Here is a 14,758-nt window from a genome sequence, read left to right as displayed (position 1 = left end):
CGCGTGTGGAGTTGTGAATCACAGACTATAGATTTTATTTAAGCATTTATGCTCCGTGTTTGTTCTTTGAAGTGTTTTTAACAAATTATTTATGAATGACAGAAACAAAAGTTACGTATGTAACTACGGTTCTATGAATGCTGGATGACCGCCAGAGGCGGTGCTTAAAGCACTGGATGTTCCATCTTGTGCATGTGCAGGTCGAGTAATTATATCAACAAAGTCACCTGTGACTCCTGGATGACCGGGAGCGTCTATATCTACAGGTGCCATCAGGTGATCTTTTCCTGCCAAAATCTTCTTGCGAGGACACAAAAATCCTGAGTAACAAGATGTTCTGGCGGTCAACCAGGATTCATAGAACCGTAGTTGCATACATAACTTTTGTTGTATTTTATATTTACTGACCGCCAGAGGCGGTGTTTAAAGCACTGGATGACTTATACTGTACCAAAAAGGTCACAAAATAATCCTCACCTACTCAAAGCCTGAAGCTGCGGACAGCATGGCCCTTGCCACCGGCTGGACACCAGCAACATTCACCCTGTAGAAAGGTCCCGAGGTGCATGATGAGGACCAGGTAGCTGCAGCACAGATGTCCTGCAGGGGAACGCCCCTCAAAGCGGCTCATGATGCAGCCATGCCTCTGGTAGAGTGACACTTTATGCCCTGAGGCACCGGAATGCTTAGTGCACGATAGGCATACTGAACGACCTCCACTACCCAGTGAGAGAGTCTCTGTTTAGAAAGTGTGGCCCCTCTTCTACAGCCTCAATGACAGACGAAAAGGCTGTTTGTTGTTTGTAGGCTAGCTGTCTCATCCATGTAAGCCTTAAGCATCCGCACTGGGCGCAACAGCGTTGATGGCTTGCCCTTCCCCCCTGAGGAGCCCAGAGGACTGAGGCAACCAACTTGATAGGCTGGTTCACATGATGAGGGGGTGACTACTTGGGAAAAAATGAAACATTTGAAGACGCCACGGAGTGGAGGGAATGCATAAAATACGCAGTCTGGCCAGGTATGCGCCAGGGCATCCTGTCGCCCTCCTTGCCCCTTGGGGTTCTGGAAGGGCGGCAACTTGGTCCAGAACGCCCAGACAGGCGAGCAGTCAGTCACTCCTGCCACATGTCCTTGCCTAGGAGGGGCATGGGGTGCCTGGCATGACTGGCAAACTGCTGCCTTGCTTGGCCTTGCATGCTACGCTCCAAGGCCTGAAATGCTGCTGGGTCATGGGTCTGGCTCGGCACAACTGGAAGAGAACACAGTGTTCTGCAACATGGCTCAGATAGAGGGGACTGTGCCAGCCCGACCTGGCGATGTGTCAGTTTTATCATCGACATTAGCCTGCCCAGCTCCCTGGTCATGAATGCAAATGTCTGCAATGGGCCGCAGGCTCTGACCTGGAATCCTGCAAGGTACTCGACAAAGCCAGTACCAGGTGTGTCAGGGAATTACCTAGATGTCCCATATGGGCAGCAATGTTAACTGCGAGTCAAAAAATTGTGTGATAGGAGAGAACCCTCAAGTCCAGCCAGCATCTGCGGAGCTCCGCAATGTAGGGGTCAGAGGGAGGCACAACAAAGCCCGAGGGGTTGGGGGTCTGCCTAAAAAAAGCATTTGCTGTTCAGGTAGGGGCCGGAGCTTCATTCAACCCAAGACGTGCAAATGGAGCCGGTGTGTGCAGCAAACTGCGAGCAATCCGCTTTCAGTCAGCGCAGTCCGCCCCGAGTCAGAGAATGAGAACAGACAGAATAAATAGCTTATTAAAAATGATCTATGGTGGAAAGAACTCTATGACGTAAACAGCCACAAAGAGTTCCACAGTGTGCGCGTGCACTCGAGTTTCATTCAGGAGGGGAGAGGGAGTGTAGAGCACCTTACAATTTTACAAACCCCAGCTTTAAGCACTGTCTCTGGCGGTCAGTAAGGATGAAATAGAACTTAATCATTTCAACCTAATTTGTAATCTTTAAAAAAAACATATAAAATTCCCAAGGTTTTAATTAATGTAAACCAGAAAAACCAGATCAACAGCGCCAACTGTAAAATACTGAGCAATTTGTGGCTGTTAAAAACGATCATTCTGTGACTGTACACAAGACTGACAAAAAAGTAAGTTGTAAGTCAAGAGTTCAGTCTTGGAGCAGTGACAGCAATTACTCAGTTACAGTATATTTTATGTGTTTTAAAACGTCACTGTTCATTTTGCTGATGTTTGTTTTAATTAATTGAGAAAACACTGATGCAATATACTGTATACTCTGTTGATTATTTTGCTACTGGACATTCACATTTGTACAAACTAGTAATATATTAATATGACAATGTAAATGGTTAGGATCTGACAACTCACCATCCTGAGACAAGACGCAGAGGGCCTGCTATGGAACAGATTATCCTCAGCTTATGTATGTCATAAAAATTGCCCTTGTTTTGCTTTATATTGCAAAAGAAATATATGCTGCATCACTCATAATTATAAGAGAAAGTAGAGTAGACCTCCAATATCAAAGTACGGTGTCTCTAAGTCATATAAGAAATATCGTTTTTTTTCCGTAAATTATTGTTTTTAGAATTAAAAGTGACATCTGGTTAATTATTACCATGTTGTTAACTCTCAGCACTAGGCAAATAAGTGATAATTCTGGTGAAAATATGTAAATTTTTACCCAGAGCTTTGTGATGTATGTTTTGGTAAATATACTGTTAAAATTGCAGGCACAACACATTGACATCTATTACGTACCTTTAACGTAAGCATGTCCTTGTTGTATATTTTTGTAAAGACTGATTTTATTGCGCCTACACAACATTGTTGCAGCTTTCCTAGGATAGGTTTTTACTAATAAATATTTGGTTAGCAAAAAATGATCAATATTTTACTTTCAGAAATAATTCAGCCCCTAAACAAAGTGTTTAAAGCATTGGTCTGCCTACATTCCCATACATGTCTACAATGTGACTAAAGTCTGTTAATATGCTATAATGACAGAAATGTACTCGACTAACTCAAGACTAAAGACTTTGGCCTTTTTTTGTTTTTTTTCCACCACTCCATATCCCCTTCTCCCTCCTCTTCAGTTTAAACTGCCCATATCCTCTCAACCCACTATTAAGGCAGTAAAAGTCATGACAATTGGAACTTCTACAAAGCCTGCCACAACTACCACACTCACAACAGTGACAGCCATCACAACTCATTCTACCACAATAATCACCTCTACTCCACCAGCAACCTCAACTCCAACTCCAACTCCAACTGTAGCATCAATTCAGATGCTTTCCCCTCTTCCACCTTCAACTCCCCCCACAACTTTCATCAGCCTTGAGCCTAGTGTTCCCCTCATTCCACTTCACCCTGAGCCCACCAGCATATTGTCATTGACTACTGCTTCACCCCAGTATCTCACAGTTGAAGGTACAATAGAAAGTAAAGCAAGCGAGCTTGCACTCACTCAAGAACACTCTGAAAAAAATGTGGTCACTTCCAGTGTTTTAATGACAGCACCAGCACTGGTACCTGTTACAGCATCTAGTGGTCCAGGTGAAGACATAAAACCTGTAACGCCTTTAATAATTCCGGACTCCTACCCCCAAGAGGTTCACACGGAATCACTCATCACCAGTACTTATGAGATGGAAGGAGCTTCAGGCCTCATAGAGCCCCCCACTATATCTTCATATGGCTTTCCCTTGCCCACAGCTTTCTCTCAAGGTGATACGGCAGACTCTGAGCCACCTCTTCACCTGGACTTCCCCCAAACTGCCTCTCTGCCCACCACACTTAGTGCCCACTTTGAGGAAGAAAGCCTAGATATAAAACACGAGCTGCTCCTTAGCCCTGAAGAGGAATTCAACCACACAGAGAATAGTATCCTGTTAGAAAATGATACAGCTTCCTTCTCATCTGCTACTGTGCTCTCGGGTGATGGAGAGGTCAATAGAGACTATCCAAGATATTCTCATCTGCTGGGTACTGACTTGGAATTGGACTACCAATATGATCCAGCTGAGATATTTCTCTCGGTGAGTTCAGCTGCCGCCGTCTACCACCTAGTCTTACTGCTTCTCACATTTCCTCTGCTTCCTTTTTCTTTTTCTACTTCAACTTAAAGGAGCATAGGGCAGGATTTGAGAAAAAATAAACATTAATTTTACGTTTTTTTAATGCCCTCAAAACCAAAGACAGAAAGTCCACACATATTTCTACCTATTGCCTTGAAAAGATTGTGTGATACATTTTGTACTGTTGTTACGGGTACGAACAGGAGTTCAGTTCGTGATGTCAAATTACGCTGGTGCACGTTCTCAATGTCTTGAAGAGGCGGCCCGCTACCGTAAATAAAAAAGAATGCTAAGAAGACAAGCACAGATAGACTTCTAGTGTCATTGTCTTCCATTTAATTTGTGTTTAACCTGTTTACACCTGAAGTAGCCAAATTTATAATATTGTTGCAACATAGAGCAAATAATTATACAATTTGTCATCAGATTAGTCGGTTAATTGTTTCAATAATCGATGACTAGTCGACTATTAAAATAGTTGTTAGTTGCAGCCTTAGACTCTACTCCATCACACTAGCAGCAAGCAAAAGTAACCAATAAATAATGTAAATACAGTTCACTGACTAAAATGAAATATTTATTATGAAAATAACTAAAAGCTTTTAAGTTTTTCATGCTGTAGGCTTGTCAATCGCTGAAGCCTCCAAGTTCCCTGGTTTTACCCCTTGGCCATGTTTGCCTTTTCATAAGACTCTACATTTAATTATTGTTAATAAATGGCTTATAATAACACATAATAGCCATAATTTCAAAATTCCTCTCAACTTTTATTTTTATTTTTTTACAAAAACACAGTAGGCCACCGTTGGGCTTCTCTACCACCAGGCTTAGCAAGTTTTCTGGGGGAAATCCTGAGTATAGCATTTGAAAACCACAATACACATATGTAGTCTTGTACACAAATCTGAGTTTGCATAATACCAACACAACTGCTCTTTGCAGCCTCATTATAGCTCTGTCCTATCATATTATAGTAGTAACATTAGGCAGTAAGTTTGCATATTAAAGTTTCATTTCTAACAAGGTGCAGAAACAAATCATTTTTACTATACACCTCACTATACACCTATACATAAGGGATGCCGGAGAAACCAGTATGGTGAAATGTCTGTGTGTTTATCTTTGTGTGAAATTACAGCAGGATGAAAGTTCCTTCATCAGTTGGGGCTCCTCTGCTTGTCCCTGTGTGGAAAAGGTTGAGGGTTCATCACTGTTTCCTGTCAAAGTAGAAAGGAAAATTACTTTACTGGCACGAAACCTGCACCTTTACCAGGTAAAACACAGCCTGTCTCAGCCTCCTCTTTCCTTTTTTTTTTTTAAAATTCTTGCAAATTAACACTTACTATGTGATATGTTTAGGACACAGAGCTGAACTACGAGTGTGTGCTGGTTATCGAGGGCCAAACAGTGGTGGTGGATGCGTACGTGGAGATTGATGACATAGTCCCATTCTACTATGACATCACATGCCAATTACACCAGGTCTGAAACTAAGCATTTATTCAATGCAAAGCGATTGCTCACCATGCTACACTCTTTACATTTCATTGTGTATGATTCCATGAAACATAGAAGATACCATGGTGTTGCACTTGTACTGCAGCAGCTTGTAAGTGAGTCAGATTGATTATGGAATAGGTATTGCATTGTTTTTTGAATATTAAAATTAATCGCAAATGAGCAATTTTTTTATCTTTTTATTTAAAATTAATGAGACATTCTTTTTCTAGCAAAATAGAATTGTTATCCATGTACTACCTGCAAGAAAATCCACAGTCTAGTCAAAGACTTTTACACATACTTACAGGATTGTACAGGGGACTGTAGAGGTGCTGGGTTTCCTCCTGACCCGGCAAACTGTTTGTGTCCCTCATTTTTGACACATTGGACATGCTTGTTTCTTGTTTAACAGCAAAAGATATATTTTATTAATTTATTTTTTAATGAAATTCAAACAGGGTGACAGATGTCTCATTTCTTTTTGTAATTTCATTATTTTTTTTATGCAGTATACATACTCTGCTCCAGTAGAGGAATACCATGCCATGGTGTATGTGAAGAGGAGAGACACCTTCCATGTAGATAGTTCACCTGATCTGTATGGTGAGAGTAACTGGGCTTTACTTTTTTCTTTCATGGTAACAGATTTGATTCCCCTTCGCACTAAGATATGATGCATTAAAGAAATCAATCCTACATAGGCAGAATTATTAGTATTGCCAATGCAATCCAGCTTTATTTATAATGCACTTTATGCAAACATGAGAGCAGTAAGTAATTTAGAATTATTTTTCAAATAATTTATATAGTTGTTTCTTATTTAATAAAATAAAACAAAATATAATTTGTCAACTAAATTCAAGTGCCTATGCAAGTTTAAAAATACATCACATACAAAGTCAAGGAGGTTTAGGCACCTGGTCAGCTGACCTTAGAGAAGGGGAAACAAGTAAAATAATTGCTCCAATAAGGAGCAGACCTGCCAGAGGTGTCTGCTTCATTGTGTGCTTTGAATTAAGCCTTCTGATAGGCAGGAGGTATGACTTGTGAACTCTGTTCTCTACCCTCAGTGACCTTATACAACTGCTCTGTCGGACGTTCTGACTGCAGTCGCTGCCACACAGCTGACCATAAATACGGCTGTGTGTGGTGTGGTGGTTTGCTGGCTCACTGCTCGTATTCCAACTCATGCAGTGAAACTATAGAGGAGACTTGCCCTGCCCCAGTAATTCATTCTGTGAGTACTAACCCCTGACTTCTTAAGCACTGAAATCTGAAAATATTTATTTTCTAGATAAATCCTGTTCTCACTTTTAGAGCATTTAAAGGTACAGTTTGTAATGTTGGAAAGCCAGCAAGATTTGAGCTAGCAAGACCTTCTCTAAGCTCCTCCTCCTCCTGTATGCGCCGCTTGGGGCTCTGCCCCCAGAAGCTTGAACTCGCATCTGATATGAAAATAACAAATCCCCTGAAACAAAACAAATAATTACCAGGCCAACAGAAAGACAACAACCTCTGCATCACATTTCAGGCCCTTCAGATGGCTCATTTGTGCTTCATATTTCCGGTAACTGTGTCACGTGATGTGTGCAAGCAGAAAAAAGGAGCAACAGAGGGGGATGTAGGTGGGATGAGACATGTACCAAATGACAGGGATTGGTCAAGGTTTTTACAGGATTGCAGCTGCTTTTTGTTTAATTGTTCTGTATAAATAATGTAATGATCACTCTTAGGATATATGACCATTTCACCCAGTATAATAAGAAGTGTTTTTGAACAGGATTGCGGACACCACCTTTAGCTATTACAGAATGAATTTTACAATGTGAAAAACCTGATTTGAAACTCCTGAGCAAACTTAAGCCTGCAAAACATTTGACAGTCTCCATTTTAAAGATTAATTCGGTCTGCTGTTCAAAGAGGACTTGATTCTGCACGCTAATAGTAAAACAAAGAATTCATTATGTACTGTATAATATTAGTGCAACTAGTTACCATTACTAGTTACTTCATTCACAAAGTAACTCAGTTACTATTTTGATTACTTACACCAAAAAGTAATGTGTTACTGGAAAAAGTAACTTTTGAGTTACTTAGAATTAAAGAATGTATTATTTTTTTGGGTCATTAGTGTCCGTACAGCTTCATATCAGTGCTGTATCAGACAATAGTCCACTGTTGATCAACTTTGCGGTGGAGGAATAGTGGTTTAGGAAGCTGGCTTGTAATCAGAGGGTCAGTGGTTTGAATCCCTCCTACCCCTACTGATCCTGTATGAACATTGCTTTGGATAAAAGCTTCTGATTAATGAAATGTGATTCTATCCAATCCTACAGTTTCTAATCATTTACATTCACAGTACTAAACTCTGCTCAGTATTAGTCTTTATAAACACAAATCTGACTGAAACACTAAATATTTTTTTAATGCCAGTTTATTTACCTGAGACCAGCAGAAACTGAAAATGTTACAAGGAATTCTGAAACAAATAACACAAAACAACCTGAATCTTATTCAGAATCAAAGATCAAAATTTAAAGTGACTTCAGCTTCATAAAAACAGTTGTGTTTAGCCCTTAGAATGTTCCCTTACTGCTTTAGTACAAAAACTAGCAACAATGTACAACATAAACACACAAAACCTTCTAAAATAAATAAATGAAAGCAATCTGAAGTAATACTCGGAATACATTTTGACCAACTCTGCTTTACAAAAACTGCTATGAAACAGCTATAAATTATGTGCATATAACAAAACAGCTGCTCAAAAATTAAAACTGCAATTTTTCAACCTACCGTGCAATAACTTTGCTGACCTGTCTCTGGATAACAGTCAGAGTCCGTTAAAATTTAGCCGTTGTCGTTTTGGTGCAGAGGCTTCCTTCACGTCCACCAATGCAGCATTAGCTTAGAGCTTCACTGATGCATGTATTTTTTGGAGGCAGATTGGTTAAATAATGCGCGTATTTCCACTCTGCTCTCGCAGTGACTCGCCATGATTGGCGCACGTGTTGTAAACAGAGACACGCCAACAATGCTTCTTCCTCTGCTGTTTTACGGAGGTTGGCACGGCATCCCGCAAAAATATGTAGTGCCACTGTAAACAGGAAGTACAGTGCAGCTAGTAAAGTAATGGACAAATGCACCATATTGTAATGGTAACTGCTTTTTCTTCAAATAATATTGCATTAGAGTACTAGTTACTGTCAAATGTAACGTATTACAAGTAACGTGTTACCGCCCAACAGTATATACTGATAAACTCTTGGTTCACAGCATTTTATGGAGAAAGCGGGGTTCCTAAATGTAGTTTTACAATGTGCTATTTTACAGGTACCTTTTGCCATGCCCCTGGTTACTCTATTAGTTCCATTTATTTGGATATGCATGAAGAAAGATTCTGAGGCTAGATTGTTAAAACATTCATTTGTTTTTTGGTTATTTTCTTCTCTCTCTTTTTTTGTTTTTTTTAATTTTCTGACTGGCCGACTATGGGGCAGATTTACTAAGATCGCAAATAAAGGGTGCTAAACCACTTCCATGCCTGAATACTTTGGTGGCGCTGTTTCCTTACCCATTGTGTGGAATTTACTAAGATTGCAAAACAAATCAGTGCACTTGCAGAAGTGGTTGGGACGTCCTATTTAAATGAGCATTTTGCACGTTCAACATGGAGGAGAGCTGTGTGGGTGAAAGAGCAGAATAAGCCATTTCACATATGGCTGCTCGATTATGGCAAAAATCATAATCACGATTATTTTGATTGATATTGTAATCACGATTATTAAAGACGATTATTCATTGATTTGAGAAAAAGTATTTATTGAACTTTAAACTCTTTTTAAAAACAAAACAAAAGTAGTTGACACCTAGTCCCATACTCCCTCATCCAGGCTCCCTGCAATCTGACACCTACAACCTCTTAAAGGTTTTTAGCCAGGAACACCAGTCTGTTAACTTGGTCTGGTTTCAAGGATGAGCGCAGGCAGGTGACGACATTACCACCTGTACTGAAAACCCTCTCTGACGAGGCACTTGTGGCTGGAATACAAAGATATTTCCTTGCCAGGTTGGAGAGCCGTGGGTAGAACTTCTGGGATACCTTCCACCACTCTAGTGGGTCCGCTTCAGTGTCCAGTGTCCCTGCCTGAAGGTAGGACTGTAGCTCAAAAGCTATGGCCTTGTCCTGGTCCTGGTCCGGTTGCAAAGCAGCGGATCTTGGAACTGTGCCTTCAATGACCGGCTTGAAGAAGCTGCCCAGGGCTTTCTTCTTTCGTGCACCACCAGCAGCGGTGGCATCAGTGTCATCAGCAGGAGTCACTGCTCTCTCAGGGGCCTTCTCCTGGGAAAAGGAGGAGGAGAATATTGTGAAGAGAAATGATTAAAATGTTTAATCTGACTAAATGGTTATGGCTATTCACAACTAGAAATAATAAAGTATAACTTAAACAACTTTTGTTTACATTAAATTACATTGTATTTACTGGTTATTAGTACCATAGCATTGTTATTATTATTATAATTATAATTACCATGACAGCCTTCATCTCAGATGACAGTCTTTCTTCATTTGACCCATGCTTGTCTTCACTTACATGTGTGAGCTTGAACCTTGGGTCCAGGGCTGAAGCCATGTCCAACAGCTCTTGTGTTGGTGCATCATCATATTTCTCATTGAGATAGCCCACGATCTTCTTGATGCACTTTGCAAGGTCTGTGTCATCCTCCTGCACAGCCAATATGGATGTGTTGAAAAGGTGGAGAGTTGGCTTGACAAAAGACACACTCACATATTGCTCCCCAGAAAGTGCATCTGTAAATTCAACGAGAGGGCTTAGTGACTTGTTGATGGCCTCCAGTACATCGATGTCCTGCCATGAGGGGGTGAGGTGTCTGTTTCTTGTGTCGTTGTAGAGGACCTCTGCAATGGCCTTCTGCTGCTCTAGGACCCTGCCAATCATAGCCTGCCGAGACCCCCACCTCGTTGGACACTCCGTCGTAAGAGAGTGTTCAGGCAAATTCAGCCTCTTCTGTACATCTGTCAGCTCCCTCTTTTTTTCCAACTGTAGGAGAAGGCACTGACCAGTTTTTTGCAGACCCCCATTGCACGGCCAATCCTGTGGTTCTTCATTGCATTCTCTAAAAGTCCGATAAATATAAACATTTATCATCATTACCATCATCATAATCTTCATCAATGTATCAGTAGGCTGAGAAATATGAATTATTATTAGGAATTAAATACATTATCATGTGTGTGTGATAGATGGATAGATAGATAGCTAACATGATATATTCTACATCCTAGGTTCCCAAAGTGGGGAACGCAAATTGTCATAGGGGGTATGTGAATAAAAAAAAAAATGGAAACTAGAATATAAATCGACCAGCAGTCAGGAGCCTCCATGCTTTGCCACAAATTACACATTAGCTGATGTAAGACAACCCATGGTTACAGAATATTATTATTATTTAATTTATTATTATTATTATTATTGTTATTATTATTATTATTATTATTATTATTATTATATATTATTCAGAGACACATTTCACTGTAGGGCTACATTGTTTACGACATTACATCAGTGGTTCCCAACTTTTTTGGGTTGTGACCCCATTTTAATCTCCAGAGACTTTTTTCTTTCTTTCTAGAATTAGCTTTTGATAATCTTTGTTGTTTGTTTTTTATTCTGCAATTTATTTTGAACTAGATTTATATTTGAGAAGTGAAAGTATAGAATACAGTATAAGATTGTTGTGTGATGTTAAAATTTGAAAAATACTAATTAAAACATTTTTGAAAATTATTATTATCTTTGTTTTTTTTATTATTATAAACTATTAGACTTTTCAGGGGACCCCATTTGAATTCCAGGTGACCCCACATGGGGTCCTGACCCCAAGGTTGGAAAAAAAACTGCATTTCATTATTATAATTTTTAAGTGTGCAGAAGTAGGGGCTACATGGCTTAAGATTACATGTCTGTGACTGTGAAAAGTTTGAGAACCACTGTTGTACATGATTTGTTTAGCTATTAATAAATTGCATTACACAATCAGGAGAAGGAAACCTACTACTCACCTATGGCCAAGTGGAGTCTGTGCCCGAAGTACTGCAGCCTCATCCAGCCATTGAGTTCAGCTGCCAGCTTCATATTTGAGGCATTGTCTGTTGTGATACAGACGAGTTTCTCTTCGTTCAAGTCCCATGCAGCCATTGCTTGCCTCAGGCCATCGGCTATATTTTGCCCTGTGTGGTCTTCGGGGAAAAAATCCGTTTGGAGACAATTCGCCTTTATGGTGAAACCCGCATTGATGCAATGAAGTGAGGCTAATATATGGCTCCATGGTGGCAAAATATACTGCTGTTGACACTTCTTTTGCAACTTTTCCATGACATTCGTCATAAAGTGCAGGCAGCACAATTCTGCTAAAATGGTGACGTGATCAATCAATCAATCAATCAATCAATCAATCAATCAATCAATCAATCAATCAATCTTTATTTGTATAGCGCCAAATCATAACCAATGGTATCTCAAGGCACATTACAGTAGAGCAGTCTTAAGGACGGACTCTTCATGTTATGGATACACACATATGCATATATACGTATATACACATACATATGTATCCCACACCCAACATGAATTCATCATGGCGGCAAGGAATACCTTCTGTTAAGCAGCAGGAACCTTGTGTGGATCCCATTCCTATGATGAACAGCCATCCACGTTATGCTGTGTTGGGTGTGATGGTAACACATACCGCTTGTCCATTGTGTTCATCAGTTTAATGAACCCCGGGTCGTTAACGGTGTTGATAGGGCTCATGTCTTTGGCAATCATGTATGTGACTGCATCAGTTATTTCTTTATGCCTGCCGGAGCTGGGTGGATATGCGGTGGCATCATAAAGCGTGTCCTTAATTGAGGACTGCGTGGCGGTGGCAGGAGTCGAGGAGCTTTTCATTTTTGAGTTTTGTTCCTTCGCTGCTTGGTCATATATTATTCTGTGTGTGGACTTTAAATGGTTAAATAAATTGGTTGTGTTTCCTTGAGGTGCAGACACGGTCGCGTGACATACAGTATCTTGCACAATAGCTTAGTTTGTTCCGAGTCAGACTCCTCGAAACCGAAGTGTTTCCACACCACAGAATTCACTTTTCCTTTCTTCACGACCAAAGGCTCCCTTTCTGCCATCTTCTACCGTCTCCTTCCACAAGTTTTTTCTAAACACTCACTATCACCGGAGACTGGGAAGGGGCGGGGCGGAGTGCACAGTTGGAAGGGTCGCTGCATTTACCACACAAGGCGCGCCGTGCGGGCGGCAGAATGATCGTTTTATAGCGATTATCTTGTTTTTGTGATCGAGGGCAGCCAAAAACGAAATCGAAATCGAAATTCAATTAATCACCCAGCCATAATTTCACACTCTCAGAAATCTTGTTCTCCTCCAGATCTCGCGTGTGGAAACACTAAACACTGGAAGTCGGGCATTGTCGCTCAGAGAATCGAATCTTTGCAATGAATCAGAACACACAAATACTTTGTCTGCATTAAACCCAAATCTTGTGTTTTCTGAGAGGCTGCTATTTATACAACGGCGAAGTAACATCTGGAAAACTCACCAAAAGCTGAATTAAACAAAGGAAAACACTTAGGACTCAAACAAACCAGTAAGGCGGAAAGGAGGACTTGCCCATCAATGAGAGAAGGAGTCTCTTGCTTTGAAACTGCTTTTCCAATCGTTTTTCAAATGTGCTCGGGTCGAGCAGAAAGTAATATCAGCGGAAAGGTATGGTCCCCCCGATTCAGAATAAGTGCATCATTCCTGAGTAGAGTCCGAATTGCGCCCACTGGAGGCAAAAAACACAATTTCCGGGCCGAAATATTTTTTATTTTATTTTCAACGACTTTCTCTGGAACAGAAAAAAGTTGAGCAGGCAACTCAGATTCGTCTCCAGGAGTTGGAGCTGGCCATGCAAAATCAACTGTAGTTAGAGACACGGTTTGATATCGGTAAGAATATTCGTCTTGTCCCCCAATTCAATGAAAGGGATGTTGTCTCTTAGGTGGCCAAAGGACGCGTGGCCCATGTTGTTGCAGTGCTCACTGGTAGGGAAAGCACAGGAAGCTTATGCATCCTTGTCCCCGGAGGAGTGCCAAGACTTTGATAAAGTTAAAGCAGCTGTTATGCAAGCTTATGAGCTGGTTCCGGAAGCTTATAGGCAGAGGTTTCGTAAACTGAAAAAGTCTTTTTTTCATATGTGGAATATGTGAGGGAGAAAGAAGTTATTTTTGACAGGTGGTGCTCTTCTCAGAATGTTACGGAGTTTGTTCAACTCAAACAGTTAATAATAATGGAGGACTTTAAGAACAATCTTCCAGAAAAAGTAACCACATATTTAAATGAATCTGAAGTTAATGAGGTGTCTAAAGCGGCGATGCTTGTTGATGAATATGTATTGAGTGCGTCCTGATTTCCCTATAAAAGGGATTTCTATGATAATGGGGAATGATCTAGCAGGGGGTAAAGTGTTTGTAACGCCGGAGGTGACACTTGTCCCTGTTGAGTGTTCTCATCCTGACAACCTTGCACATATTTACCCAAGCGTTTTTACATCATGTACCGTCACGTGGGCTGCTGCAATACGTAAACTCGAGCAGAAAGAACCTTATATACGTAGATTTGAGTGAAAGTTTTATGGGCAACCTTGACGCTAAGTCTGATATTGGCTCCACACTAGCTGGGAAAGTCAGAGCGAGCATGCCCGAGGTGAGTGGCATGTCACTGTCTAGACAGCAAATGATCGCTGATCAAAAGGCTGATGAGAGTTTGACATATTTGTTTGATGACGCCGTGACTGGGGACAAAGGAAAATCCATGTCTACTGGTTACTATATTAGTGACGGGTTGTTGATGCGTAACTGGACCACTGAATGTTTCTCCGGTGGAGGATTGGAGTGGCGTTACGCAAATTGTTATTCCCACTCGATATCGGAACGAAATACTGAAACTCGCTCATGATAACCCGTTTTCCGGTCATCTTGGAATTAAAAAAACATATGATCGGGTTCTGCGTAATTTTTTTTGGCCCGGGTTAAAAAGCGATGTGGTACGTCACTGTAATACGTGTCATTGGTGCCAGATTTCTGGTAAACCCAATCAGGCCATCCCACCAGCTCCCT

General features: G+C 40.8%; 1 protein-coding gene across 6 annotated transcripts in view; it reads left to right on the top strand.

Moving 5' to 3' along the window:
* The window catches only part of plxnb1b (plexin b1b), a 231,255-nt gene that overhangs the window by 139,674 nt on the left and 76,823 nt on the right, over positions 1 to 14,758 (top strand). For all 6 annotated transcript variants that reach the window (XR_003674034.1, XM_028445814.1, XM_028445815.1 and 3 more), the window contains 5 exons: positions 3,082 to 4,026; positions 5,204 to 5,338; positions 5,425 to 5,547; positions 6,075 to 6,168; positions 6,636 to 6,802. Coding sequence is in view for 5 of the 6 variants with exons in the window: in XM_028445814.1 (XP_028301615.1) it covers positions 3,082 to 4,026; positions 5,204 to 5,338; positions 5,425 to 5,547; positions 6,075 to 6,168; positions 6,636 to 6,802 (1,464 nt within the window). In the remaining variant the exon portion in view is untranslated. The remainder of the gene's footprint in view (positions 1 to 3,081; positions 4,027 to 5,203; positions 5,339 to 5,424; positions 5,548 to 6,074; positions 6,169 to 6,635; positions 6,803 to 14,758) is intronic.

This window comes from Gouania willdenowi, chromosome 5, assembly GCF_900634775.1.
Source record: "Gouania willdenowi chromosome 5, fGouWil2.1, whole genome shotgun sequence".
In the NCBI taxonomy this organism is placed as follows: domain Eukaryota; kingdom Metazoa; phylum Chordata; class Actinopteri; order Blenniiformes; family Gobiesocidae; genus Gouania; species Gouania willdenowi.
This window is presented reverse-complemented; position numbering and strand designations above follow the sequence as displayed.